At 58.3% G+C, this 26333-nt stretch overlaps 1 protein-coding gene and 1 long non-coding RNA gene across 3 annotated transcripts; one reads left to right on the forward strand and one right to left on the reverse strand.

Moving 5' to 3' along the window:
- Nucleotides 1–97: 97 nt before the first annotated feature.
- LOC116636614 (twinfilin-2) lies at nt 98–18522 on the reverse strand. 2 transcript variants are annotated; one of them, XM_032411404.1, is made up of 9 exons: nt 18329–18522; nt 14782–14859; nt 12372–12550; nt 11898–11993; nt 11584–11688; nt 11321–11446; nt 10053–10203; nt 9779–9900; nt 98–4618 (listed from the first exon to the last, which is right to left on the reverse strand). In XM_032411404.1, exons 1-9 carry the CDS (start codon nt 18351–18353, stop codon nt 1523–1525), a joined length of 3978 nt encoding a protein of 1325 aa, XP_032267295.1. In that variant the 5' UTR covers nt 18354–18522; the 3' UTR covers nt 98–1522. The 2 variants fall into 2 exon arrangements, with proteins under 2 accessions (XP_032267295.1, XP_032267294.1); XM_032411403.1 differs by lacking the exon at nt 98–4618 and adding an exon at nt 7140–9383.
- A 1360-nt stretch (nt 18523–19882) lies between these two features.
- On the forward strand, nt 19883–26256 carry LOC116636616. Its single transcript, XR_004300373.1, has 3 exons — nt 19883–20279; nt 23940–24073; nt 25740–26256. It is a non-coding gene; the product is annotated as an uncharacterized LOC116636616 (long non-coding RNA).
- Nucleotides 26257–26333: the final 77 nt, after the last annotated feature.

Here is a 26333-nt window from a genome sequence, read left to right on the forward strand (position 1 = left end):
AAGCAGACTTCCCGCTGAGCAAGGAGCCTGACGCGGGACTTGATCCCAGGACCCTGGGATCATGACCCGAGCCGAAGGCAGACGCTTAACCAACTGAGCCACCCAGGCGCCCCTCTTTCTGTCAGGCCAGCAGATAATAGGGGCCACCAGCCTACCACAGGAGCCCCTGTGCCCAAGTCAGAAAGAGGAAGTTGGCCTACATTTCTCTCCCAGCTATGCTCCCCCTCAAACCCCAGGACTGCCCACAGTCAGGCTGTGTAAGGTTATAGCCAAGTCTTCGGCCAGCACCCACCTTCCACTGCAGAGACCTGGAGTGGCTGGGCCGGCCCCCAAATGTCCTGAGCCAGCCAAGCTGGTTCCACTCTCCCGCCACCCCAGGCCCCAGTGTCAGCTGTCTGGCTGCACACGTCTCTTCTGCTCCTCAGAGGGCAGGTTCAGTTGTGGGGACAGTGAGGCAGTAGTCCAGGACAAAGCAACCTCCAAGGCTCCAGGCCTGACGTGACCCACAACTCCCCACACACTCGGCTGTCTCCAAACACCGGTCATTAGTGCTCCAAGCAGTGTCTGGAACCCTACACTGGATATGAGAACCAGAAATGTACACACGTACTCCACCCTCATCAGATGTGGCTGTCTCCCACCTAAGGGCAACCCACGGTGAAACGCAGGGGCCGGGAAGGCAGACCCCACCTTTGTAGCCAGGTGGGGGCTCACCCAGGTGTCCCTTTGATGTCAGAACAGAGAGACCCAGTATCCATTCTAGGTGAAAACAGAAACGGACGGATTGTGAGCCCACTCTAGCATCTTCTGTGGCTCCCAGCTCCCTGCCGCGGGGAGCTACTCAGAGGCTTCTCCCCAGCCCCGGGCCAGTCTCCAGGGCACAGCACAGGCATGACCACCAGAGGGCGCCAACGCCCCCCTGAACTCAGCACAAAGCTTCCCCCCGCCGGAATGAACACTCCGCAGGGCCGCTGCCTCTCAGGATTTTGCTGGGGGCCAGAAATGAAGCAGGCCTGCCAGTTCTCTGCCCTCAAGGCATTTTCAGGCGTGCGGGTGTGGGAGGCAGATCCTGAGGCCAGTATGCGACCCAGCCTGCCCTGGGCTGCCTGGAGCGGCCTGGGATGGGGAGGGGAGGGCGTGTGAGGAGGGGCCTGGATGGGACCGGAGACCCAGCCTGCTCCCTGCGACGGACCGAGACCACATTCAGGGACTTTCCTCAGACTCCCTGAGAAGATGCTCGTCAACACAACAGCCCTCAGCAGCTTCCCTGCCCTGCAGCCCTGCGGTGTCTGGGCCCCCCGTTTTCCTGCTCGGCAATTTCTCCCGAATCACCTCTCGTCCCTCCTCACTGCAGGCAGGAAAGCCCGGCGCAGTCCCCCTTCTGGCCTCCCGCTCACGCCTCCGGGGAGCTCAGGGTTAGCCGTTGGGCCTCCGAGGGGCGTTCGCTTCGTGAGCGCCCGCTGCACGACGGCCGGGAGCAGGGGCGGCCGGGCGGCGGCGCGGCGGGGCGGGCAGGCCCGGGCTATTCGGCCGTCGTGGGGCCGCGGCAGAAGTTCTGGTTGTAGAAGTGGCGGTTGTCCCTGGTCAGGGCGGTGCCCAGCTGGGCCCAGAAGGCGCGCTGGCCGCGGGGCTGCCGGGGCCACAGGAGGACGCTCTGGCGGCACAGGCGCTGACGCAGGCGCACGTAGCGGGAGCGGTGCGCGTCGGCGCGCAGGATCACCAGCACCACCACGTCCTTGCGGTCCTCCAGCAGGCGCTGCTGGGCCAGCAGGAAGCTGGCGCGCAGGAGGCCGCCGAGGCGGTCCGTGCGGGCCAGCACGAACAGCGTCTTGCGGCTGCTGTAGACCGAGGCCCACAGGTTCTCGAAGAGCGTTCTGCCGGGCAGCCAGTCGCGCTCCTCCAGGCACAGGCGCAGCGCCCGGCGCCCGCGGCGCTCCTCCAGCTGTACCCGCAGCTCGTTGTACACCCAGTCGGCCACCGAGCTCTGCGTCTTGTCGAAGACCACGAAGGCGTCGTAGGGCAGGGCGGCGGCGTCCCGCCGTCGGCCGCGCCGCGGCAGCCAGGCCAGGCACAGGTGGAAGCAGTACCAGAGGTCCCAGCCACACAGGCGGTGCAGCGTGGGCACGGCCAGGCTCAGGGCCACGGCCAGCAGCGAGAGGCCGAAGCAGTCCCAGGAGAGGGCCTCGTCCAGGCAGAGGCGCAAGTCCTGCTCGAAGATGCTGCGGCCCTGGAGCTGGCCGGGGCTGCCACAGCGGACGTGGCTGGGCAGCCCGGGCACCGCGGCCTGCACCTCCAGCAAGAAGTCCACGAAGGCCGCCCCACAGGCGCAGTGCAGCGGGTTGGCGGTCACGTCGAGGACTTTCAGGGCGCCTGCCACGGGGCCAAACCAGGAGGGCTCCACCGTCTTGAGGGCGTTGGCGCTGAGGTTGAGCTCTCGCAGCCTCGTGGCCAGGGCGAAAAAGCCGGGGACCACGAAGCCGATGCTGTTGCTGCTGAGGTCCAGCCTCTGGAGCCGGGTGCCGTTCGGCAAGCTGCCGTTGCTCAGGGCCTTCAGCTGGTTCCCCGCCAGGTCCAGGGCCTCCAGCATGGGGAGGAGGGCCAGGCTGGTCCAGTTGAAGAAAGCCAGGTAGTTGTCACGGAGACGCAGCAGCCGCAGGCCCTTGGGGAGGTTGTCCAGGTTGCGGGGCAGGAGGGTGTGCAGGCGATTCTGGGAAAGGTCCAGCCGGACCAGGCTCCTCAGGCCTTGGAAGAAGTGCAGGTAGAGGTCCCCCTCGGCCCACATCTGGCTCAGGGCATTGCCGCTGAAGTCCAGGGCCCAGAGCGAGGCGCTGCGGAGCTGCTGGGACACGCGGCTGTGGATGGCGTTGTGCGCCAGGCTGAGGAAGCGCAGGGCCGGCAGCTGCGCCACAAAGCTGAGGTTGTGGCCCACGCCGCGCATGCCGAAGGGCTGGCTGTTGTAGCTGAGGTCCAGGGCCTCCAGCCGCGGCAGCTCGGTGAAGGAGCGCCCGTGGTACAGGTCCAGCTTGTTGTGGGACAGGTCCAGCACGCGCAGGCTGCTCAGCGGCACGAACTGTGAGCCGTTGACCGCCTGAGAGATACTGTTGTGGCTCAGGCACAGGCACTGCAGGTGCGAGAGCTGGGCGAACATCTCCGGCTGGATCGTCACTACGTTGTTCCGCGACAGGTCCAAGGTGAAGTTGAGGGTCCTGCAGCTTGGCATGAAGTCCTCAGAGCTCGGGGGGCCCGGTGGGCCCGCAGCCAGGTCCCTGGACGGCCGCCAGACTTTCTCCGCCCCGCCCGCCTCCCCCGTGGCCCCCGCCGCCCGCCCCGCAGCTCCGCTAATGCGGTTGTCTGACAGGTCCACGTAGCGCAGGCCCGGGAAGGCCCCGAAGATGCCGAGCTGGGCCTGGTTGATGAAGTTCAGCTGCAGATGCAGACGCTGGAGCACAGGCAGGTGGGCCAGCGGCCGGAGCGTGGTCTCGCTGAGCGAGCGGAAGAAGATGCCATGCATGTCCAGCTCCCGCAGGGACAGCAGGCTCCCGAACGAGGGCGCCAGATGCAGGTGGGCGAAGGACACCTTCTTGTGGTAATTGAAGGACAGGTTGAGCCTGCGCAGCCGGGCCAGGCCGTGGAAGGCTGTGGTTTTGGTGATGCAGCCGTACAGGAAGTTCTCGCTCAGGTCCAGCACCAGGAGGTTGCCCAGGCCATGGAACCACCTGGGGTCCAGGCTGTGGAGAGAGCTGTCCTTCAACACCAGGCCTTCGAGGCGGCTCAGGTGGCTGAAGGTGTCAGGGTGCAGCTTGGGGAAGCCGTGGGGGCACTCCCTGCAGGGGTTGCGGGCGTGGTCACAGCGGCGACAGTTCCCGCCCACGTCAAGCACGCGCAGGGCGGTCAGATTGGCCAGGTCATCGGGGGCCAGGGTGATGATGTGGTTGTAGGACAAGAGCAGGTACTCCAGGCTGGGGGGCAGGCGGCGGGGCACCACGGTCAGGTTGTTGTACTTGAGCGACAGGTGTGTGAGGTTGCCCAGGCCCAGGAGGGCGCCCGGGGCCACCTGCAGGGCCTGTCGGCAGGGGTTCTTGTAGTAGCAGTTGCCATCCAGGAAGAGGAAGCGCAGGGCGTGCAGGCCTGCGAGGTGGGCAGGGTCCAGCACCAGGATGTTGGTGCGGCTCAGGGACAGGGACACGAGGGAACTGGGCAGGGCGGGCACAGTGGTGATGCCATTGTAGCTCAGGTTCAGGTCCTCCAGGGTGGGCACGGCCAGGAAGGTATTGGGCTCGATGGTCATGTGGCAGGGGAAGTGCATGGGGCTGAGGCCGGCAGGGGGGCAGTTCCACTTGAGGTTGAGACGCCGCAGGCTGGACAGGTGGACAAAGTCAGAGTTGTGGAGGTGGTGGATGCGGTTGGAGTAGAGGGAGAGGCTGGTGATGTTCCCGCGGGGCGCTGCCGCCGAGAAGCGGGGCACAGACTTGAGGAACAGCCAGTTGCAGTCCACCAGGCCGTTGGGCTGGAGCTCACAGGGCAGGAAGGGAGGCAGGGCACCCGGGGCCAGGACCACGGCCAGCACGGCGGCCTGCACCAGGAGAGACAGGGGGTGCAGGGCACCACAGCAGGGGCCCTGCGGGCCTGTGAGACAACGGCCCCAGCCCCGCCCCCACCTGCCCCCACTTCCTGGGGGCTCCCAGCAGGGCTCCCACACCCCTCTCTCCAAGCCCTCCCCGGGGAGGCTCCTGCCTCTGCTCAGCGCCCACCCCCGTCTAAGGCTCACGGAGAACGTAGACTCGGGTCTCAGACCCGGTCTTCAAGTCAGAGCTGCGTCTGAGACCTGGAATCCAGACTCACGATCTAGAACTTTCACTCAAAACCAAACCCCAGCCAGACAGGAGAGCCAGACTAGCAGTCAGCAGGCCCACCGGGTTCTCCCCCACCTTCCCTTTTCCTGCCTCAGGGGCCACTTCTCTTTCCTCCCAAGCCAGGGGACACCTGGCTCCCTTCCACCCAGCTGCCCTGAAAAGCCCTCCATGTCCTCCACCAGCCTCCCCCAACGCCTCCCTCTGCCTCTGGCCAAGTCCCAGGCAGGCACAAGGGTCTTCTGCTGGGGTCTGGGCTGAGTACCACCCAGGGCCCCGGCTGGGGCGGGGTGGGGGGGAGGGGGCACTGCCCAGCTCTCCCAACTCCTCTACCTCTACCAGACCAAGCACCTAAGCCACTGTAGGTCAGAACGGATCAGACAGGGAGGGCAGCACAGGGCCAGACAGCGCCTAGTCCAGGGCGTCCACCTGGCTTGTCGCCCCAGCACCACCACTGAGCAAAGCCCCAGGCCTCAGCCTCCCCAGCCACACAATGGGTTCTGGTCTCATTGCTCAGAGAAAGGCTTCTGCTTTGATGTCTTCGGGGTTCAGTGAGTGTCCTCAGGGCCATGTCAGGGACAGCCCTTTCACTGTTGTCTGCAGCCACCAACCCCCCCCCCCACCACCACTTCCCACTGCCCCCTTCCCTGAGGGGCTGAGGGCTGCTGTCTTACCATGACAGGGGGGGGGGGGGGGGGGGGGGCTTCTCCAGAGGGTCTGGCTGGCAGACTGGGCAGCGGCTACAGGAAAGGATGCTTAGAGCTCACAGCCCCTTCCCTCATCGGCTCAGAGAATAGAGGAAATGAGAATTAAGAAAAAACCTAGTAGGCCCCTCCCTCACTCCCACCGGGCCCGTGCGAGTGTTGGGAGGTGCACTGAGTCAGAAGCCATTTGCATAGGCAGTTGGCAGACAAGCCCCTTCAATCCTTCCTCTTTCCAGTCCCCCACCACCCCCACCCCAGCCTAACAGTGCGCCACTGCCCCAGTGCGCCTCACACCTGTCGTCAGGGACAGTCTGGGGAGGAACAGGCCCAGAGCCCAGGCTCAGGTCAGTGAGAGACTGGGATTGGGGGCAGTACCAGATGTGGGCTGGGCATGCTGACACCCCTGCCAGGGCGCTCCCTGTCCCAAGAGGACTGGCACCCTCACACCTCAGCCCCTTGGCCCCTGCCCCAAAGGGAGCTCTCTTGGGCCAGTGGCTCCCACACCTGCCCGTTCCTGCCCCCTTGGTCCTGTCCCCAGGGCTCCGGGGGGGCCTGGCACACCCGGGGGTGCAGCAGCATGGGCCTCACCTTGGCTGCACCTGCCTCCACCGCAGCCTGCCATTTCCTCCAGGGGCAGGGCCTCCTCTTCCGCGTGCCCAGTGTGCCGGGGGGCCCCCCGTCAGAGCACCTGCCCCATGGCCGGGCCAGCTGGGACGGCTCTTGCCACGCTCCCTCTGACTGAGCTGATCCTAACAGGTGACTCAGGCCCAAAGCCTCAGGGTGACCTGGGCCCACGGCAAGTCCCGTTGGCTCCAGCTTCAGAATCTGCCCGTTGCCCACCATCTTCACATTCACCAGGCTGGCCTGAGCCGTCCTCATCTCTCGCCTGGACCAGTGCAGTCACCGCCACCCCACGGATTGCCCTACTTCTGCGCTCACACTCCACAGCCTATTCAAATTCCGCCCCTAAGTCACACTAGGCCCTTCCTTGGCTCAGACTCCTTCCTGGCCCTTTCTGGAATCCAAGGCACAGTCCACATCCTGGCCAACAAGGTCCTATGAGATCTGCCCTCCCATGGCCTCCCTGACCAATCTCCAGCCACACTGGCCTCCTTGGCTGGGGCTTGAATACTTTGCCCCAGGGCCTTTGGACTTACTGTTTGCTCTGCCTGGAAACTCTTTTCCTATTCACTTGGCCCCCTCCATTGCCTCCTTTATATCTTGGCTCACACATGACCCTCAGGAGGCCTTCCCTGACCTCCTTTTAAACCTCTCACCCTAGATCTGACACTACTCAGCCCCTTTACCTGCTGCTTTTCATTGTCGTAACTTTTTACCTGCTAACATATCATTGATTTTCCATGGTCTATTGTATATTGTCCTATTCCCCTGCTGGAATGTCTGCTTCTTTTCTTAAGATTTTTATTTATTCATTTGAGACAGAGAGATAGAGAGAGAGAGAGAGAGAACAAGCAGGGAGAGGGGCTGAGGGAGAGGGAGAAGCAGACTCCTCACTGAGCAGGGAGCCTGATGTGGGGCTCGATGCCAGGACTCTGAGATCATGACCTGAGCCGAAGGCAGACACTTAACTGACTGAGCCACCCAGGCGCCCTGGAATTTCTGCTTCTCAATGGCAAGAGTTTTTTGTCTGTATACACAGGGTCCAGCACAGTGCCCAGAACATCATAGATGCTCAATATTTACTGAGTCCATGAGTCTCCAGCACTCAGCTCTGGGCAAAGAGAATGTCTCTGAATGATGGCTGGATGAATGAATGAATGAACAAATAGAGCTTCTGCTGGGAGGAGGCAGGGCTGGACACCTGCTCACCCCTGCTTCTCCATGCCCACTTCTGGGTGGCTGTCATGGCAGGCAGGCTCCAGGCTGCCAGGCATCCAGCTGGTACATAGGCCCAGGGCTTCAGCAGTGCAAGGGGGGCAATGCCACTGTGTTCCTGCCCACCTGGGAACCGGTGTTTGGGGTGGGCAAGGATAGGCCTCCTTCTCTGGGTCCTAGCTAGGGTTCCAGCTCTCCTTTCTATAATTCTAGGGTCTTGAGTAGGGAGTGTGAAAGGCCCCAGGGATGGGACACTCCCTGGAGCCCCAGCCCAAGACATGCTCCCAAGAGAAAGACCGTGCCCACTCAGCAGCTGAATCCCAGCCGATGACCCTTCATGCCCCCACCCCTGCACACCTCCTACCTGGGATAGGAGGGGCCTCTCACCCCCTTCCCAGAGGCATGGGCTGAAGTTCTGGCTCCTGCCGAATCCCTGAGCCTAAAGGAGACTCTCCTAGAGTCCCAGGGACCAGGGAGCCAGACCCTCGGGGGCAGGAACAAAAGTAGCAGAGAGGACCAACGAACTGACAGAGCTCAGGTCTGCATGCATACACACAGATTAGAGGTCCAAGGTCTACACCTCAGCCCCAAAGGGTCCAGGAACCCCAGCGGGCAGAGCAGACCCAGTGTGGCAGGCTGAAGAATGCCCCAAGGAGATCCACGGCCTAATCCCCAAACCTGTGGATACGTTCCTATACAGGACAAAAGGGGCCTTGCAGGTGGGATTAAGTGAAGGATCCTGAGGTGGGGAGAGTATCCGGAAAGTGGGGAAGTGAATATAATCACAAGCATCCTTAGAAGACAGAGGCAGAGGAGGATCTGACTACAGAGGGAGGCCATGTGACCGGGAAGCAGAAGGAAGCGGAATCACAGAGAAGATGCTACCTCTCTGGCTTTGAAGAGGGAGTCGGGGCCATGAGCAAAGGAATGTGGGCAGCCTTTCAAGCTGGAGAAGGTAAGATAACAGACTCGCCCCTGAGGCCTCCAGAAGGAACAAGTCCTGCCAACAGCTGGATGTCAGCCCTGTCAGACTTTAGCCTTAGATTTACAAGAACTACTAAGACAGTAAATTAGTGTGGGTTTAAGCCGCTACGTTTGGTACTTTGTTACAGCGGCCGTAGGAAATAAATATGCCCAGATGCCCCCTATCATGGTGAAGGTGTGCCTGCCTCTCGGGCTGAGCTCCCATCAACAAGGAGACCCGTGTGAGGCTTATGTGTACACACTCTCTCTCTCTCTCTCTCTCTCCCACATTCCTGTAGCCAGGGGTGCTGCAGCCCCACCTAGCAGGCTGACGGGCCCCTTCCGAGTTGAGGGGGGGCACTTATATACACAGTTTCCCAATTCCCAGTGCCAGAGGTGATTCCTCAGGGCCAGACTCAGGTGTTGATTTAAAAATATTTTATTCTTTAAAAAATACAGCATTCAACCATCTTATCCTTCAGTGACCCCCTATCCCAGCCCTGACTGAACCCACCCCTGTGGCCAAAGGCTTTGGGGCTGTGCTAGGACCCTAGTCTCAGTTCCCCTGGGGGCCAAGCTCATTCTTTCCGGCTCCCTACCCAGCTCCCTTGAGCCAGCCAGGTGGGGTCCCCGGACCCCTTGGGCACATAGGTGAGAGGCAAGGACAGCAACAGGGGGAAGGTCACAAAATGCCAGCCCGGTGGCCCTCGGAAGCTGCAAGAATGTTCTGTCACCAGCCCTCCTGCCCCACAGGAAGCAACCCCCCCCCCCGGAGCCCAGGCTGGGAAGGAGGCAGGTGGCCAGGAGCAGTCGGGCGCAGAGCCCCACGGTCCACGTGCCGGCACAGCTCAGGTCCAGCCACCTAGCTGTCATCCCCATTCTCACTGGGGCCACGGATGAGGCGTTTGTGGCCCCGCTTGCCCCCTGGGCCCTTGGGCTTGGCGAAGGCCTGCTTGAAGGCATGTTGTTTGGGGTGCACCTCGTCGTAGAGGAACTCGGCTGTCAGCTCCGCCCCATCGCCAATCTCAATCTGCATGGGGCAAGGCAGTGGTCTGGTGGGGGGCCCCGACACAAACCACCCTGGGTCACCCCCACTCCCGGGGCACCCCCTCGACCTCTCACACTCTAGCCCTGGGGTCTTCTCCCAGATCCCCACCTGGAAAGCCACCCCCAGGAACACAGAGTTGGGTCTGCTGCCCTGCACGCTTTGGTGACCCCCTCCCTGCCTTCAGACCCAGGGAGAGGAGGATCATGGGTGGCCAAGGCTGGGGCTTGTCCACGCCACCAGTCAGCTGGCCCCATGCCCATCCATGTGACACAGAACCAATAACCCCTGCCTCGCCACTGCCTCGGACTCCAGTGCCCCAGCTGGAGGCTGGTGGTACTGGCCCCTGGGCGCTGAGGCTCTGGGGAATGGGCACCCACCTTCTTGGAGATCTCCAGCTGGAAGTCCTGCTCCACAGAGTCGAGGAGGCGACTCTTGCAGCTGGAATAGAGCATGCGCTCCTTGATGCTGCACTTGTATCCCGGCATCGAGTAGATGAACACTGTGGGCGGGGGGGGGGGGGGGGGCGGGGGGGGGGTAGGGGGGGGGCGGTGAGCCGAGGCTGGAGACCTGCTGACCCACCCACGCCCCCTGCAGCAAGGCTACCCAGCTCCTGTCCAGACACAGGCGTGGGACCCTGCTGTGGCCACTCACCCACAGACTCGAGGGGGTCACCCTCATGGGTATGCTTGTAGAGGAAGAAGTGGTAGCGGGCAGCATCTCGGGGAACCCTTGAAGGCAACTGGGCCACCTCTGTGGGCTCCGTGTGCACCAGCTCGATCGTCTCCCGCTCCAGGTCCAGCTTCTGCCCAGGGCAAGGGGAGACACGAGAACATGAGCGGGGGGAGGGCCTGGGCCACCCTGGCGAACAAGAAGTCCCCGAGGGGACAGGCAGGAGCCAGGGTGGAGGCTGTTTGTGGTCTCCCTCTCTCAGGACTCCCCACCCCAGTGGCCATCCCACCACAGGGGTCCCTATGAAGAGGTCACACATGGGCCCCGACCTCTGCCCCTTTGAAGCTCCGCTAGAGGAGGAAGCCCCACCAAGGGCAGTGGACAGGACAGCGGGGAGAGCCTCGACCTGAGGCAGGCCCCACTGTCAGGCTGGCCCATCCTCAAGGATGAGGCTTCTGGGGGGGGACCCGCCTCAGAAGGAAGGAGCCATTCTGCTTGGCAGGGGGATGCACGGGGCGCCCGGCTGGCTCAGTCAGTGGAGCATGTGACTCTTGATCTGAGGGTCTTGAGTTCAAGCCCCACGTTGGGTGTAGAGCTTACTTTTAAAAAAAAAAGGAAGAACAAAAGAAAGGGCAGGGGTGCGTTAAGCATCCAACTTCTGATTTCAGCTCAGGTCATGATCTCAGGGTCGTGGGACCGAGCCCCAGGTCAGGATTCACACTCAGTGGGGAGTCTGCTTGAGATTCTCTCTCTCCCTCTTCCTCTGCCCCTCCCCACCAGCTCGTGCTCTCTCTCTAATAAATAAATAAATCTTAAAAAAAAAGAAAAGAAACAAACAAAGAAAGGGGGAAGCCTGGCCACCGGGCCAAGAGGCCCTGCCCGAGGAGAGGGGGCAGCCAGGGGGGCTGCAGAGGGCATCTCGGACAGACAGGGGCTCAGGTCTGAGGGGTCAGCGTGAACTCCAGGGTGAGTATGTGTGTGCAGTGAGGAGGGCATGGTGAGGGACAGGATCTCACAGATGTCCCTGCACGTGAGCAAGGACTGGGCAAGGCAGGGGAACCCTGTGCGTCCCCTGTACGCGGCAAACAGGAACCAGTAGGGACAGGGAGGGGGAGGGGGTGGGAGCCAGTGCGATCCGCGAGTACACCGGGGAGCTGAAGGGCACAGACTGGGGGCCGGGCGCACACCCGTCCCCAGGCCTGAGCAGGGCAGTGGCACAGTGCTCTGGGGGGGGGGACACGGCCACTCACCAGCTGGATGTAGTTGATGGTCTTCTGTCTGAGCTGCTGTAGCGCCCTCTGAGCTGCAGGCTGCAGTGGGAAGGTGAGGCCCTGCAGGGTCTGGTGCTTGCTCTCCACACTGATCTCTGTCTTCACCTGGGGGTGGGTGAAGAGTGAGGGAGGCCCTGACCTGCCTGACCAGAGCCCTCGGAGCACAGGCCAGCCGGCTGGGCCTCATGGGACCCGGAGGGCCTCAGGCCGGGACTGCCGCCCACCCGGTCTGGCGCACCTACCTCATTAATACGGATCTGCTGAAGCTCTCTCTCGGCCGAGGTCAGCGGGGCGGGCGCCGCACAGGACGACAGGTGCTTCTGGTACCCAGCAAAGGAGAGGTCATCCTGGCCGGTAGATGCAGAAGCATAAATGGGCACCGGGGGGTGGGCTGGCAGAAGCCCACTGAGCACCCCAGCTGGAAGCCCCTGGACTCTCCCAGCCCTCCCCACGCCTCCCCACTCCTGGCACCCACTTCCTGTGGGACCCTGCATAACATCCCACCCTCTGTGGGCCTGTGATTCCGGCCTGGTGGAGTCTGGCCTAGGGGGCCTACCTTCACGGTCCCAAAGAGCTCATCCTTGATGTGGCCGCCCCCAAACTCCTTCTTCACCGTGGCCCGTGTGGCTGCATACAGCATCTTCCGCCGCACCTGGAGGGGAGGAGCTGAGCCGTGAGACCCCTCCAGGCAGAGCTGGCTCTCCAGGAGCAGGCAGGAGGCTCTGGGTGGGGACCGGGCTGTGGCTTTGTGCCCATATACCCAGCAGAGGGCGCAGCACAGGGCCAGGATGCGATGGGGTGGAGCCCTCTCCACCGCGACCTCTCTGCCTCCCAGAACCAGGCTGAGGTGGCTGGGGGGCCTCTGGGAGAAGCCAGGCTCCAGGCACAGGGCCTGGCCCTCTCAGACTCTGGGGCAGGACCTGGTGTCTCTCCCCTCAGAATTCCCAGGGCAGGGCGTTGGTCCCCTGCTCAGACCCAGCTTCCCCTCTCCCCTGACCTGGGGGGCTGGGCAGGGGTCCCCAGGACTCACGGGAGAATTGTCGGGCGACCAGGCGAGGAAGAGCCACTCAAAGCCCTGGGCGTTCTGCGAGTCCAGGCGGTAGAGCAGATAGCAAGGCTCCTGGGCGTCCAGCAGAGGCAGCACGGCCCTGTCGTAGTCCTGGTCCCAGCGGCCCATCAGCTCCCGCGAGGCACCCAGCACGAGCTGCTCTGGGGGCAGAGGCCGGGTGAGCCGAGGAGTAGCCATCTCCTGTCCCCACCTCGGACTGCGGACCTCCTCGGCGGGGGCTCAGATCTGCGGGCCACTCCACCACCTTCCCCGGGAGCTCGCAAGTCCCTGAAGGAGGAGGCGACGTGACTGAATCCATGAGTGAGCCAAGGAATGCACGAGGCCACGGCGCCACCAGCTATACGAGCGCACGCACACGCACGCACGGAAGGGCCCCGAGAACGCGCCCGCAGGTGACCGAATACCGGCAAGCACGAGGAGACACGCAGCCGTGTTGCCCACGGCCACCAACAACGTGGTCCCCTCACAAACACCCGCACGCTCAGACCCATCCCGCCAGCTCCTGGGCGCACGGTACCACCTCCTGCGCCTCCTCCCTTAGTCTGAGGCTCCCGCACAAGCCCCAGCCCACCCTTCTCAGAACAACTGTGCTGAGGGAGGTGGGGGGTCCAGCCTCAGGCCACAGGGAGCTGCGGGAGCAAAGAGGGAGAACGGGGGCTCCTCCCAGACACCGTACAAACCTGTACCCTGCTGCCACCAGCCAGCTGTAGTCCCCTCCCCAAAAAGTCACAAACCTCTTAGCGCCTGGGGCCGATAGGCCGGCCACCTCCCTGGCTGGTGCGCATTGGCCGAATGGGCCACTGAGGCTGGACATACATTTGACCTATCCACCCACAGGGCCTTAGCGGGGCACCAAACACCAGCCCAGGCGTGCACAGGCATGGGCTGATCACCGCCTGGCCAGGGGGTACCTGACCACCAGACCCTCCTCATGAGGGCAAGGGGCCCAGCTGTCTGGAGCCCAAGCATGTCAGGCCCACCAGCCCAGAAGCTTCTTTGCAGGTCTTGGCCTCCTCACCGATCCTCCCAGAATTCAGACGGGATCAAGGGTGAAAACCAGCAGGCACAGTCGGCCCAACAGCACTGCCAACACTGTTTAATTTGTTGCCAACATTTTCAAAATGGGAAGTTTACATAAGAAGTGGGATGGACAGATTCTCTAGAAGGTGCTCAAGCTGCACTCGGTAGGAGGTGGGCAGTGGCCACCTGTCAGGGGGCCTGAACCTTCCTGGGGACTCCCAGGTGCCCCAACAACCACAATGCATAACAGAGCTAAGAGCCCACCCCGAGATCCCTCCTGCTAAACACCTGCACGTACGTCCTGTCTGGGAGGCAACAGGGAGGCTGAGGACTAGGGCCAATGAGTCTATCCCTTTGGGGAGCAGGGGGCTTGTGGCCTGTCACCCCAGGAAGCCTTTACTCTTGACCTACCATAGTGACCCTGACCCAGCCTCTGAGGGCATCTGAACTTGGGGACCCCAGACAAAACCCAGCACAGCTCTGGCACTGAAGCCTGGGGTGAATTCTGGGTCTGGGCAGACCCTGCTTTGCACCAATTCCATGAGTCAAAAGTGGGAACCAAGCCCATTTGGGGGCCCTCCAAAGGGCCCACAACTGCTGGCTACCGAGGACTGCAAGGATTCGTGGGGGGGCCCAGCCCACTCCCAGTGTCTCTCCCCCTCACCTCCAGGGACAACGCCTCAGCATGAAGGGAAGGCAGAGGTATTGCCACCAAGCCTCAGTCTAGTCCTCTACCTCCTCAAACTCTCCCCCCACTTCAGGCCTCAGCTCAAGCTCACCCACCCGCAACCCCTATGCAAGCCTCGGGTTCCCAGCGTCCAGGCCAAGGCCTGGCCAAGCCTGGAATCCCCCAGTCATGCTCTCAAAGCAAGCTGGGCACGAGGCCCCTTGCCTGTTGCAGGGGCACTTCCCAAGGGCAGGGCCCCGGGCTTCTCCTAGGGACTCCCCCCGGCCAGCAGCCAAGCCAGGCCAGCCTACCGATCACAGAGGGAGGTGAGTGGCACTCGCCACATGGGGCAGTGCCTGGCCTCACTGGTCCCCTGCCCCCACGCCCAGCCCAGCATCCCGACTGGGCCTCTGACCCCTACATAGCCTCTGGGGAGCTGGACAGGACCCCGGGCAGGGCTCTCCTTGCTGTCTCCCCAGCTTTTGACTCCTGTTCTGTGTAACAGGGCTAATGATCATGCCCACCTCCGCTGCTCTTCTACAACACCCCTCCCGTCCCCAGATGGAGAAAGTGAGGTCCTGAAGGGGCTGGAGGCCAAGGTCCAAGCAGCTCCCAGAGAAGCAGCAGGGTCCAGCTGCCGGCCTATGCCCTAGCTCATCAAAGGGGGCAGTAGGGGGCACTCACCATCCTCAATGACGACTTTGATGAGCCGGACAGAGCCGGCCCGAGCCTTGGCAAAGAATTCCTTCAGCTCCTCGGTGGCTACGAGAACAAGAAACATGGTGAGGGATGAGCGGGAAGGGTGAGCAGGGTGGACTGGGACACGTTCAGGGCCCGCTCCGTCCTGTGGGGTCTGCTGGTGGAGCTGGGAGCCGGGTTAAATAGGGCCCCCCATGTGACTGGGAACCTGACACGGCCCATGAACAGAAGCTCCCAAATTTAGCCAGCAGTGTGGCCTGCTGGCTGAGACAGCTCTGGTGACAGGGGAGGCAGGGATGGGCCAGCCCACTTAAGGAAGGGGGGGGGCTCTGGACAGGACAGGCCCACCAGAGCGAATGGCCCCCACCTGTCCCTTGCCCCCTAGGAAGGCCCAGCACTGAACTGGCCCGTGACACTCTCTGTCATATCCACAAACACAGAAATAGGTGAGCCAATGCCCCCACTGTGCACTGACCCCTATGTCCATGAACACACACACACACACACGGGCACACGTGCGTCACCTGTTGCGTATGCCATCGGATACCTACTCAGTCCAGCATGTGTGAATGTAACAAATAAACCCGTATGTGACAGAGTGGAGTAGAAATGCAAATACCCTCACACGTGAAAACCCACTCACTTGGTCAAACATAGTGGACACACGCATTTAGACACTCCAACACACACACAGACACGGTCCCGGAGTAACAAGCACACAGGCCCGTACACCCGGCCCCAGCCCGTCAACCAGGTGCCTCACCCTGACAGGCCAGGAGCCCAGCCCAAGCCCAGCCCACGCCCAGCCCTGCCAGGGGCAACAAGGCCCCAGCCCTAAGGCCATCCAGAAGGCTTCCAGACGAGGAGTGGCAATCAGGAACTCTTCAGAACAGACCGTCTTGGTCCTCGTGTCACAGAGCTGGAAGGTGACATCCAATGACCCAGGATCCCACGGGCAGAGGTGAGGACCAGGGACCTCACAGATCTAGCAGTGGTTTAGACGCAGTAACCAAAGTCCAATTGGGGAAGGGCCCGACTTGGGTCTCTGGGTGTGCAGGGCCAGGCCAGCATGACCTTGAGGCTACCCAGGGGTCAGGAGAATTCTGCAGGAACACAGCTGGAGGGCTGAGGTCAGAGAATATTTATAGGGCCCAGACTGGGCAGCTTGGGGGGTGTGTGGGGGGGGATTAGGAAAACAAACTCAGGTCATGTCCTCAGGGGCCCGTCAGGCAGGGTGACTCTGAGCCTGAGACCTCAGGCTGTATACCACCCTCCATGGCTGCTGGACGAGTGGAGTCCCAACCAAGTGACCATGGTATGGAGACACAACCCCACTGGGCCAGGACAGAGCTGCCTATCAGCAGACCCCACAAGCAGGTCGCCGAGGTAAAGCCTGGCCTCTGGGTCTCCATCTTTCCCACAGCTGTGTGTGACCTCTGACCTTGCTGAGCCTCAAACTCATCCATACTGTGGAGCTAATACTCCCAAGCTGTAGAAAGCCATGCTGAGGAGTGAATGGAAAAAAATGCTCAGTAATGGGGCCTCTATGAATAACAATTGTTAAATTTTATTACTTTAATGATGGCACCTTTCCACCTGCTCAGACCTTCTGGGAGGTAAAGCCAAGAAGCTCCCCTAAGGGAGGCTGCCACGTCCCTTCTAGAGTTACTAGGACAGAGTGACACCCCAGTAGTGGAAGAGACATCCCCCTCCATGACTCCTCAGCCACCATCAATAATCCAGAGGCCAGGCCTGGGACACCTGAGCCTCTATCATCAAAGATTCATGCTCTCCCACCTCCCTGCCCCCGCCTCTGCTGCCCTGCCCACCCTCCACCCTGGTAAGCCTCAAGTTACAAGTCCCCCCCGCTCCCTTCCCTGCTCTGAGGTCAACAGATCCACACTTATGGCCACGACTGGGCTGGCATCTGGGCATCCAGGTCATTCGATCTCACCTGCCACCTCCCCGGGCCAGAAATGGGAAGGAGTGGGCTGCTCATAGGCAGGAGGGCTGGGGATGGCCCAGTCCCCAGTGATCCCCTAGGCAGGCCTGTCTCACCACATGGGAAATGAAGGTGTGAGGCAGGGCCTTGACCACGGGACCTGTCAGTCCTGAGCAGGGAGGAGGGGCCCTGACTTCCGATCCACTCTCAGATGGAGGCAGCAGCAGTGACCAGACAAAGGGGAAGGAAGGGGCAGGTCCAGGGGGCATCTGTTCCCTTCTGTGGGGCTGAGTCACGAAGCCACCCTCCAGCCCCTCCAGCAGAGGCTGGCCCACTGGCAGGAGGCTGGCCCTGACCCAGACCCCAGCTTTCTCTGGTCCTGTGGGGCGCGGCCAGGGAAACCCTCTAGCTGGTCTGGCCACCAAGCAGCCACTACGACCACAAGCCAAGCTGAGATCCAGGCAGTCGGGCTGGTCGACGGTGGTGGTGTCTCCGGGCTGGGGATCCTGGTGTGGTGGGAGGAGTGGCTGATGGCCAAACCACCAGGCTGTCGGCTGTCTGGGCAAGCAGCCTGGGCCTTTCCCACAGGCTAGGCAGTCCTCCCAAGCCAGTGACAGAGTGGGGACACTCAGACCGGGGTAGGGTTAGGACACCTGGCTCCTGGGGAGGGGGTGATGCTCTAGGCTGGAGAAGCTTAGGGTAGGGGGTATTGGCCTGGAGTCTCTAAAGCCAGGACCCTCCCTCACAAACCCCATACGTGGACCCTCTTTTCTTCCTCTGTCCTGGAGCTGGGACCTTCCAACCCTGGCTGGAGCAGACTCAGGAGATCAGAGTGGAAAATGGTAGGGAGGTCAGAGGTCAAGGTCAGATTGGCAACTCTCCCGATCCCGCTTTGAGGGCCCTGGCCCCGGTTTTCCCTAGTCTAGCTTGCTCAAATGTGTGAGGGTCCTGGGAGGAGCCAAAGGTCAGGGACCACTCCTCACACGGCCACAAACCCACAGAAGCCAAACACAGACACATCTGACACATGCATCCGTGGTAACAAATGCACACTGAGATGTACCCAAACTGTGCACACACACACAGACACCCACAGACATGTGCACATAGTCACAAAACACTGATGCCTGAAGATGGTTCCATGCGACAGTGGTCATTCAATCAGCTATTAGTGCATGTGCATGAATGACCCTAGACATACACAAGCAGTCACATCCAGATGTGCAAACACAGGACTGTACACACAAGTGCACATGCGTGCACACACCCCCAGATGTGCACATCTGGTACCCCCACCCCCAGAAAGGAACAAAAATATATAGATGGGTACACACAGGCACATCCACCCCCAGATGGGCACACAGATATTTCCACTCCAGCTGTGTACCTACATGTACACCCACTCCTAACCATGCACAGTAAGTCGCACGCCCCCAGATGTGCCCACCCCAGGCGACCCGCGGCTGCAAAAGAGAACAGGAAGCTTCCCCAGGCTGGTGCCAGGGAGGAGAGAGGGGCTGAGCGCCAGGGAGGGGGCGCAGCCGCGAGCGGAGACCCTCGGCCCCCTGCCCGCCCACCATCCGCCCTCACCGTGGATGCCCGTCTGGTGCGCCATGGCTCCGTGCCCCGCTCCGCCCGCGCCCTTGGAGCCCTCAGCTCAGCCCTGGACCCGCTCCGCTCGCCCGGCCCGGGAGGAGGAGGAGGATGTGGCGGCGACCGCCCAGCCTCGCGCAGCTTCCCGGGCGGTGCCGCAGGACCCGGCCCAGCGCGCCCCGCCCCCGACGGGCGAGGCCGGGAGGGGGCGGGATCTCGGGGCCGCGCGTGCGCGCACCGTGCGCCTTGTTCCGGGTGGGCCTATCGCCGGGAGTTGATCGGTGTGTCCGCGCGCCTGCGCGTGCCTGTTTGTGGCGGAGAACAGGGCGTGCGTGTGGTCGAGCGTGCGTGGGCGCACGCGGGCGTGTGTGTCTGTGCGCCCTGAGCCGAGGGGTCTGTGGCTGGGGCGCGTCCGGGAGTGCGCGCGCGAGTCTGTGCGCCCCAGGATAGGCGGGTTTCCAAGTGGGGTGGGATCCGCGCCCCATTTATGGCCATTTATGGCCGGGAAGAGGGTTCGTGTGCGGATGTGCGCGCGTGTGTTTGTGCCGCATCCCTTTTCCCAGAGGCGTTTCCTGAGCGCCTCCTGCGAAACACTGGCCCCTCGAGGCTGGCCTGGCTGCAGGCCCTATCCTGAGAGTAGGAGTCAGACTGACAGACCAGGTGGTTAGCAGATGAACCTGTGGCAGTGAGGGCCCAGCCCCGAGCGCAGGGGCCACCAAGAGGTGAAGTTTGGGTGGAGACCTGGAGGTCAGCCTAGTAGAACAGAGGGAAAAGTTTTCTGAGAAGAGGAAACTACATGTGCAAAGGCCCGGAGGTTGATGGAGGGCCAGAGCTTGGCGAGTGAGGAACTTCCCAACTCCTAATCAACTTCTGGCTCCATACCCAGCGGCTTTACCTTCTCTGGCATCAGCCCTGCTGTGACTGGCCCATCAACAGAACGTATCTTCCAGGCCCCGGTGAGTCAGGCGTGAACACGTGACCCAGTCAGTCCAATCAGAGCCTGTCCCAGACTTTGGCTGGGAAGATGGGGAGGGAGGCCACGTTTTGGGGCTGGGGTTGCTGAGAATTAATGATGGAGTGGGGGCCTGCCTGCCGTCTGGCCCTAGCTTGAGCTCCCTGCTACCCACTGTCCCACTACCCCACACTGAGCAAGGAGCATTGCGCCCTCCTCTGTGTGCCCCAAGCCCTGGGTCTCTCATTTCCTGAGAGTCCAGCAAACAGAAAACTGAAGGATTTTCTTTTCTCTTCTCTTCTTCTTCTTTTTTTTTTTTTAAGAGAGAGAGAGGGAGCGCGGGGTGGGGGGATGGAGAGAGAGAGGGAGAGAGAGAATCTTAAGCAGTCTCACCGCCCAGTGCAGAGCCCAACGCCAGGCTTGATTCCACAACCCTGAGATCATGACCTGCTCGGAAATCAGGACTTGGTTGCTTAACCCACTGAGCCACCCAGGCGGCCTGAAGAATTTTCTTTTTCTTTTTTTTTTTTTAAGATTTTATTTATTTGAGAGGGAGAAGCAGACTTGCTGCTGAGCGGAGAGCTGGATGTGGGGCGGGATCCCAGAACCCCGAGATCACCACCTGAGCCACCCAGGCTACCCCTGAAGGATTTTCTTCTTTATCTTCCTGTGCGCACCCTGAGGACTGAACCTGTGTAGTGTGCTCACTTTGGCCACCTCAGAACTCACAATGGAAGATAAAGACTGTGGCCTGCCCTTGAAAGAATAGTTCATAGGCAAGTCCCCAACTCAGCCCTGCCACATCGCAGATGGGACGAGCCACACAGAGCGAACAGTTACATCAGCTCTCAGACCTGGCCACCTCCACGGGAGCACTTGGCAATTCCACAGAAGCAGAAGAGCCTCAAGTTCTTGGAAACGGGAATTAGCCAAGAAAACAGGTTCATGAAATAATAATGTATGTTCCCTGTAGAAATGTCCATCACTGGATGAACTGTGAGTACCTTAACTGCATGGTCTTCCCTGTTGCCTGACTAACCCCTGCCTGCATCACTCTCTTTGTTTTTATTGCTGCCTGATACCTATATTTACCTGCTTACTTATTTTCCCTCTACCGGTAGTTAAGTTTTTGCCCCTGCCGCATCCCCAACACCTAGGACAGTGCCCAGCATTGGTAAGTGTTCAGTAATATTTGCCAAATAAACAAATGAATGAACAATTAGAGTCTTGGGGCACTTAGCTGGCTCAGTCAGTAGAGCACGAGACTGTGGATCTCAGGGTCTTGAGTTTGAGCCCCATGTTGGGTGTAGTGTTTACTTAAGAAAACAAAACAAAATCAAATTAGAGTCTTTCTGTTGCACACTTACTATGTACTGGGCACATTTATTTAATCCTCATGACAACCCTATGAGGGAGGTGTTACTGTATTTTACAGTTGAAGAATCTGAGGTTTGGAGAGATGAAGTGATTTGATGCAGGTTACGAGGTAGTGAGTGTCCCCAGGAACTTAGTTTCCTTTACTCAAGACAATGGAACAATCAAAGGATGAGAAATCCTACTGGGCAGTGGTCCTCGCGCCCTCCATCAGTATCTCACACCTCAGTGGTGACGGTTTGACCAGGGAAGGAAACTCCTTGGGAGGTGGGTTCGAGCCCAGTCGTGCTCAGCTTCACAGCCTGGGATGCAGGCAAGGAGCCCAAGGGCCAGCAGAGTGCCCAGACTCCCTCCCTGGCTGAGATCTGGTTTCAGGTGGAAAGATGAGAAAGCTGCACACAGCTCCTCACATGAGTCCAGGATGAACACAGGATCCAGGAACAGGTTGATTGCTCTTTCCTGATGTTTCTCAGTACAGAATCAGCCATTGAAATTATTAGAACATACTGTTTTTTTCAGGTGGATCCAAGGTTTAATTAAATGTTTCAGAAAAAAAAAAAAATGAGCTATAAAAGTACTGAAGAAACAAAGGGAAAATTTTGTAGAATCTTGGAATGAAGGAGGCCTTCTGAGTATGTCACCAAACTCAGCAACCATAAAAGAAAAAAAAATCGATAAATTCATTTACATTAAAAATTGAAAGCCTGTGTGGAAAAAGCCACCATCAAAGCCAAAACACAAACAACAAACTGTAATTGGCTACAAACAACATACTTGTAACTCACTTCAAAATAAAGAGCTCTAGGGCACCTGAGTGGCTCAGTCAGTTAGGTGTCCAAATCTTGATTTTGGCTCAGGTCACGGTCTCAGGGTCAAGGGTCAAGTCCCGAGGTGGGTTCCCTGCTCAGTGGGGAGTCTGCTGGAGATTCTCTCTCTCCCTCTCTCTTTCTCTCTCTCTCAATAAATAAATAAATCTTAATAAATAAATAAAGAGCTCTCAAATCAATAAGAAAAAATCGAATGGCTCACTAAGAAACTGGGCAAAGGATACAGACTATCCACAGAAAAAGAAATACAAATAGGTCTCTCAGAACTATAGAAAATTGATTATCCTTTCTCACAAAGTTAAATGGAAATCAAACTAGACTTGCATATCTTTATAGGGAAGATTAAAAACTTTAATGAAAAACTATGATGGGAAAATAGGCTGATGGGAGAGTAAATCGGTGCAACCTTCATGTAGGACAATATCTACAAAATTGTAAATGTGTATGCTCCCGTCCTTTTATGAATTAAGGTGAAATTCACATAACATAAAATTAACCGGGGTGCCTGTGCGGCCCAGTCAGTTGAGCGTCTGCTCAGGTCATGATCCCAGGATCCTGGGATGGAGCCCCATGTCCGGCTCCCTGCTCAATGGGGAGCCTGCTTCTCCCTCTCCCTTTGCCTCTCCCCCTGCTTGTGCGCTCTCTGTCAAATAAATAAATAAAATCTTAAAAAAAAATTAACCATCTTAAGGTGATCAAGTGAGTGTATTCACTATGTTGTGCAACCACCATCTCTAGTTCTGAAACATTTTCATCACTCCGAAAGAAAACTGTACTCGTTAAGCAGTTATTCCCCATTCCTCCCTCCTCCAGCCCCTGGCCACCTGCAGTCTGCTTTCCGTTTCCATGGATTGACCTATTCTGGATATTTCATATGAATGGAAGCATAAAACGTGTGACCTTTTATATCTGGCTTTTTTCACTTAGCATAATGCTTTGGAGGCTCATCCACATTGTGGCATGTGACAGTACTTCTTTTTTTATGGCTGAAGAATATTCCATTGCACATGTATACCACAATTTGTTTATCCATTCATCCAGATGATGGACATTTGTGTCATTTCCACCTCTGGGCTATTGTGAATAGGGCTGCTATGAGAACAATAAATGCCTTTGCCCCAACAGTTCCATTACTAGGAACTGATCCTACCAATACGCCTCCACAAAAAAACTGTAAAGCCGATAACTGAAAACAAGCTAAATGTCCATCACTGAGAGGCTAGCTACATAAAATCTGCATTTTTGCAGAAACTACTCTGTAGCCTTAACAATAAGGCAGCTCTTCAGGGACTAATACTAAAAGATAGAGGTATCTTCTCTGAAAACGTCAGGTGTAGGCTACGGCCTAGAGTATGCTATCGTTCGTGTAAAGAAAAGGAGGAGAGGAGGAAAGATTTTACATATATTTTTTAAATTATTTAATTTAAACTGAGATATAGACATATCACATTGTATCAATTTTAGGTGTACAACATGATTTATTATTTGTATATTTTGTGAAACGACCATGATAAGTTAACATCCATCACCACATAGCTACAATGATTTTTCTTGTGATGAGAACTTTTAAGTTCTACTCTCTTAGCAACTTTCAAATGTGCAGTATATCAGGTTAATAGAGTTTCCATGTTAGAGATTACATCCCAGAACTTATTTACCTTATAACTGGGAGTTCATACCTTTTGACCAACTTCCCCTCATTTTGCCCAACCCTACCCCCTGCCTCTGACAACCAGCAACCTGTTCTCTGTGTCTATGAATTTGGGATTTGTTTGTTTAGATTCCACATATAAGTGAGATCATACAGTGTTTAATCTTTCTCTTATTTCATTTAGCTTAATGCACTCAAGGTCTATTTGTGTTGTTGCAAATGGCAGAATTTCCTTCTTTTTTATGGCCGAGTAATATTCGTGTGTGCGTGTGTGTATGTGTGTGTACACCACACTGTCTTCATCCATTCATCTGTCAGTGGACACTTTGGTTGTTTCCATGTCTTAGCTATTGTAAATAATGCTGCAGTGAACATGAGGGTGCACATGCTTTCGAGATGTTGATTTCACTTTCTTCAGACATACGCAGAAGTGGAATTGCTGGATCATATGGTGGTTCTATTTTTAATTTTTGAGGAACCTCCATACTGTTTTCTGCAGCAGCTGCAACCCATTTACAGTCCTACCAACAGTGCACAAGAGTTTCCTTTTCCCCACATCCTTGCCAACACTCATTATTTCTTGTCTTATAGGTAATTTTTTTTTTTTTTTTGCTTGAATTTGCACAGAATACCTGGCATCTCTGGAAGGATCTGCAAGAAACTAGTAATATTGGATATCTCCAGGGAGAGGAACTGCGTGGCCAGGGAGGGGATGGAGTTGTGGGTGGAGACTTGTTACTAAATATACTTTTACACCTTTCGAATTTGGGGTTTTTTAAAAGGCTTCTTTTTTTTTTTTTAAAGTAATCTCTATGCCCAACGTGGGGCTTGAACTCATGACCACGAGATCAAGTTTTGCATGTTCTACTGACTGAGCCAGTCATACACCCCACCTTTGAAATTTTGAGCCATGGGACTCAACAGTAGCTATTCTCATTGTGAGTGAAAAAAATGTAGCATAAAAATCTTTTTTTTTTTCTAAACTGCTCCTCCCCACCCCCATCCCTCACACGCTGGCTGAGTTAGCTGAGGAGAGGTGTCTGGCCAGGAGGGGGGCAAGCTTGGGTTCATTTGAACAGTCGGGAGAAGGGTGTCACTGGAGGGTGGGGAGTGCATGGCCCCCAGGGAGGGCTCAGCCCAGAAATGAAGAGAGACCAACCCCAAGGAAACTCACCTACAATTTCAGACAACAGAGACGGAAGTGCCTGGAAACTTCTGGAGAAAGAAAAAGGCAAATGGCCAATCCAAAGGTCTGGGAATGAAAGGGGCACTGGATTGCAGAAGCAGCAATAGTCAAAAGACAATGAACAGAGAAGTCAGAATTCTGAACCAAAATATCAGGCAAAAGCAAAGGCTTTTGCCCCATGTTGGGTGTAGAGCTTACTTTGGCGGGGGGGGGGGGGGGCTTTTGAGAAAAACCCTTTCAGACTTGCAAGGACCCAGGGAATTACCTTCCAGTCATCCTTCCTTGAAGAGTTGTTAGAGGATGTGTTTCAGCAAAATGAGATAGAAAACTAAGAGAGTCGGGCTTGGGATCCAAATAAGAGTGGAGGCTCCCAGGAATCTAGAGGCCAGAGGAGCCTCTGTGGCCTTGAAGGAACACTCAGGCTGCCTTGGGACAAGGGAGGATGGGGCTGCCGTAGGGCTCCACAGCTACGCCGAGCAACAGACCCCCTGTGACACCTCGGGAGCTTCTCTGAATAGACTTTATAGGACAGGAGTCATCCCACCCAGGGGAGTCCAAGACAGTGGGTTGGAGGAATAGACTGTGTGTTGTTTCCTCTCATTTTAAGACTTTAAACCGTCTGAGCCATTGGCTGGTAGGGATGAGGAGGTAACCCCACAGACTGAATTGGGTCTGCCTCACCCTGGGTCCCTGGTCCATTTCTGTCCCAATGATAGGGCACAGCTCAGGGAGGGGTCCTTTAGGAAGCTTTTTCTGACTTAGCCCCCACACCCTTGCCAGCTGGATCCAGCACCGTCCACTAGGACTTCACCCATCTCCATTAGTGCTGTGCTCCTGTCCCCAGCGTGGGGCCTGGCGCACACAGTGGGGTCAGTAAGTTAGCCCCCAGGCTGCTCTGGAGTCATCTGAGGGAACGGACATGGGGCACACCTTCCCGTCTCAAGAACAATCCTCCTGGGGCAGAGGGACCTCCCAATGGGGCAGGGCTGGCAGCCCAGAGGAAGTAGGGTCTTGTGAGCACGTGCTAGGCTTGGGCAGTGGAGGCAAAGGTAGGGACTCCTCCTGCAGCTCTCCCCGGGGACCCTGGGCTAAGGGCCTTTGAGTTGGCAAGCCTGCGTTTTTGGAGGCGGAAAAGGGAAGAGAAATCCCCTGGGGGGGGGGGTCTGAGTCAGCTGAACTGTCATAATGGAAACAGCACACCCTGGGCAGCAGGACACTTCCCCTCTGTGGGCCTCAGAGACCCCCTTAGGAGGCAGAAAGAACACTCCTGCACCAGGAGTTGGGCTTAAGTGACAGAAGGGTGACAAAGCAGATGTGAAGGGAGACACTGCGGCAGACCCCACTGTGACAGCTGGTCAGGGGTGAAGAGACTGCAAACCCCGCGTCCAGCGAAGATCAAAGTCTTTCACTTCCCTTAGTTCCAGGTCTGAACTCTGGTTGGAGCCTTTTGGGGACCATGAATTCCTCTTGTCCACCAGGCACGAACACTCTAGTGAAGATCCTGCTGTCTATCCAGAGAGGACATCAAGGGGTCGTTTGGGAGGTTGTCCCCGAAATGGGGAGCGGCCTCCCACGATGAGGACGGCCGGGGTGACCACCAAGCCCCGTCTGGGGGCAGAGGGGTGACAGACTGCGGGGGTGGGGAATGAAGGCCACCTGGGGGAACCCTGTGCCCTGAGACTCTTACTCAACGCGTCAGCCTGACACCTCCAAGCACATCCTGTTCTCATCTTCCCCTTGCGCAAGGCTGGGGCCCAGCAGGAGGAGGCCGGGGGCTCTGCGGCGGACGGGGGGTGCCCAGCCTCCGAACGACCTGCGCTCCGAACGACCCCGTCACCTCGCTGGGTGGCCGGGAGGGCCTTTTCCCTCGCCCAGGCCGGCCCCCCCCCCCCCCGCGTGTTCGGCAGCACCCGGCCTGCTCGGGCGGCTGTGTGACGCGGGCGAGCCGCTTCGCTTCTCGAGGCCTCAGTTTTCCTGCCTGTGAAGTGGGCTCGACAACAGCCTCGGCCTCT

Source organism: Phoca vitulina, unplaced genomic scaffold (assembly GCF_004348235.1).
Source record: "Phoca vitulina isolate PV1807 unplaced genomic scaffold, GSC_HSeal_1.0 scaffold13, whole genome shotgun sequence".
Taxonomy (NCBI): Eukaryota; Metazoa; Chordata; class Mammalia; order Carnivora; family Phocidae; genus Phoca; species Phoca vitulina.

What these genes read in the sequence shown, in the direction of transcription:
- LOC116636614 (XM_032411404.1), bottom strand. Translation starts at nt 18,353, where the DNA reads ATGGCGCACCAGACGGGCATCCACG. An exon ending in CCATCAACTACATCCAGCTG is followed by an intron (nt 10,204 to 11,320) that starts GTGAGTGGCCGT and finishes TGCCCTGGGCAG; the next exon opens with AAGCTGGACCTGGAGCGGGA. An exon ending in AGCTGGAGATCTCCAAGAAG is followed by an intron (nt 4,619 to 9,778) that starts GTGGGTGCCCAT and finishes ACAGGCCCGCAG; the next exon opens with GGCCCCTGCTGTGGTGCCCT.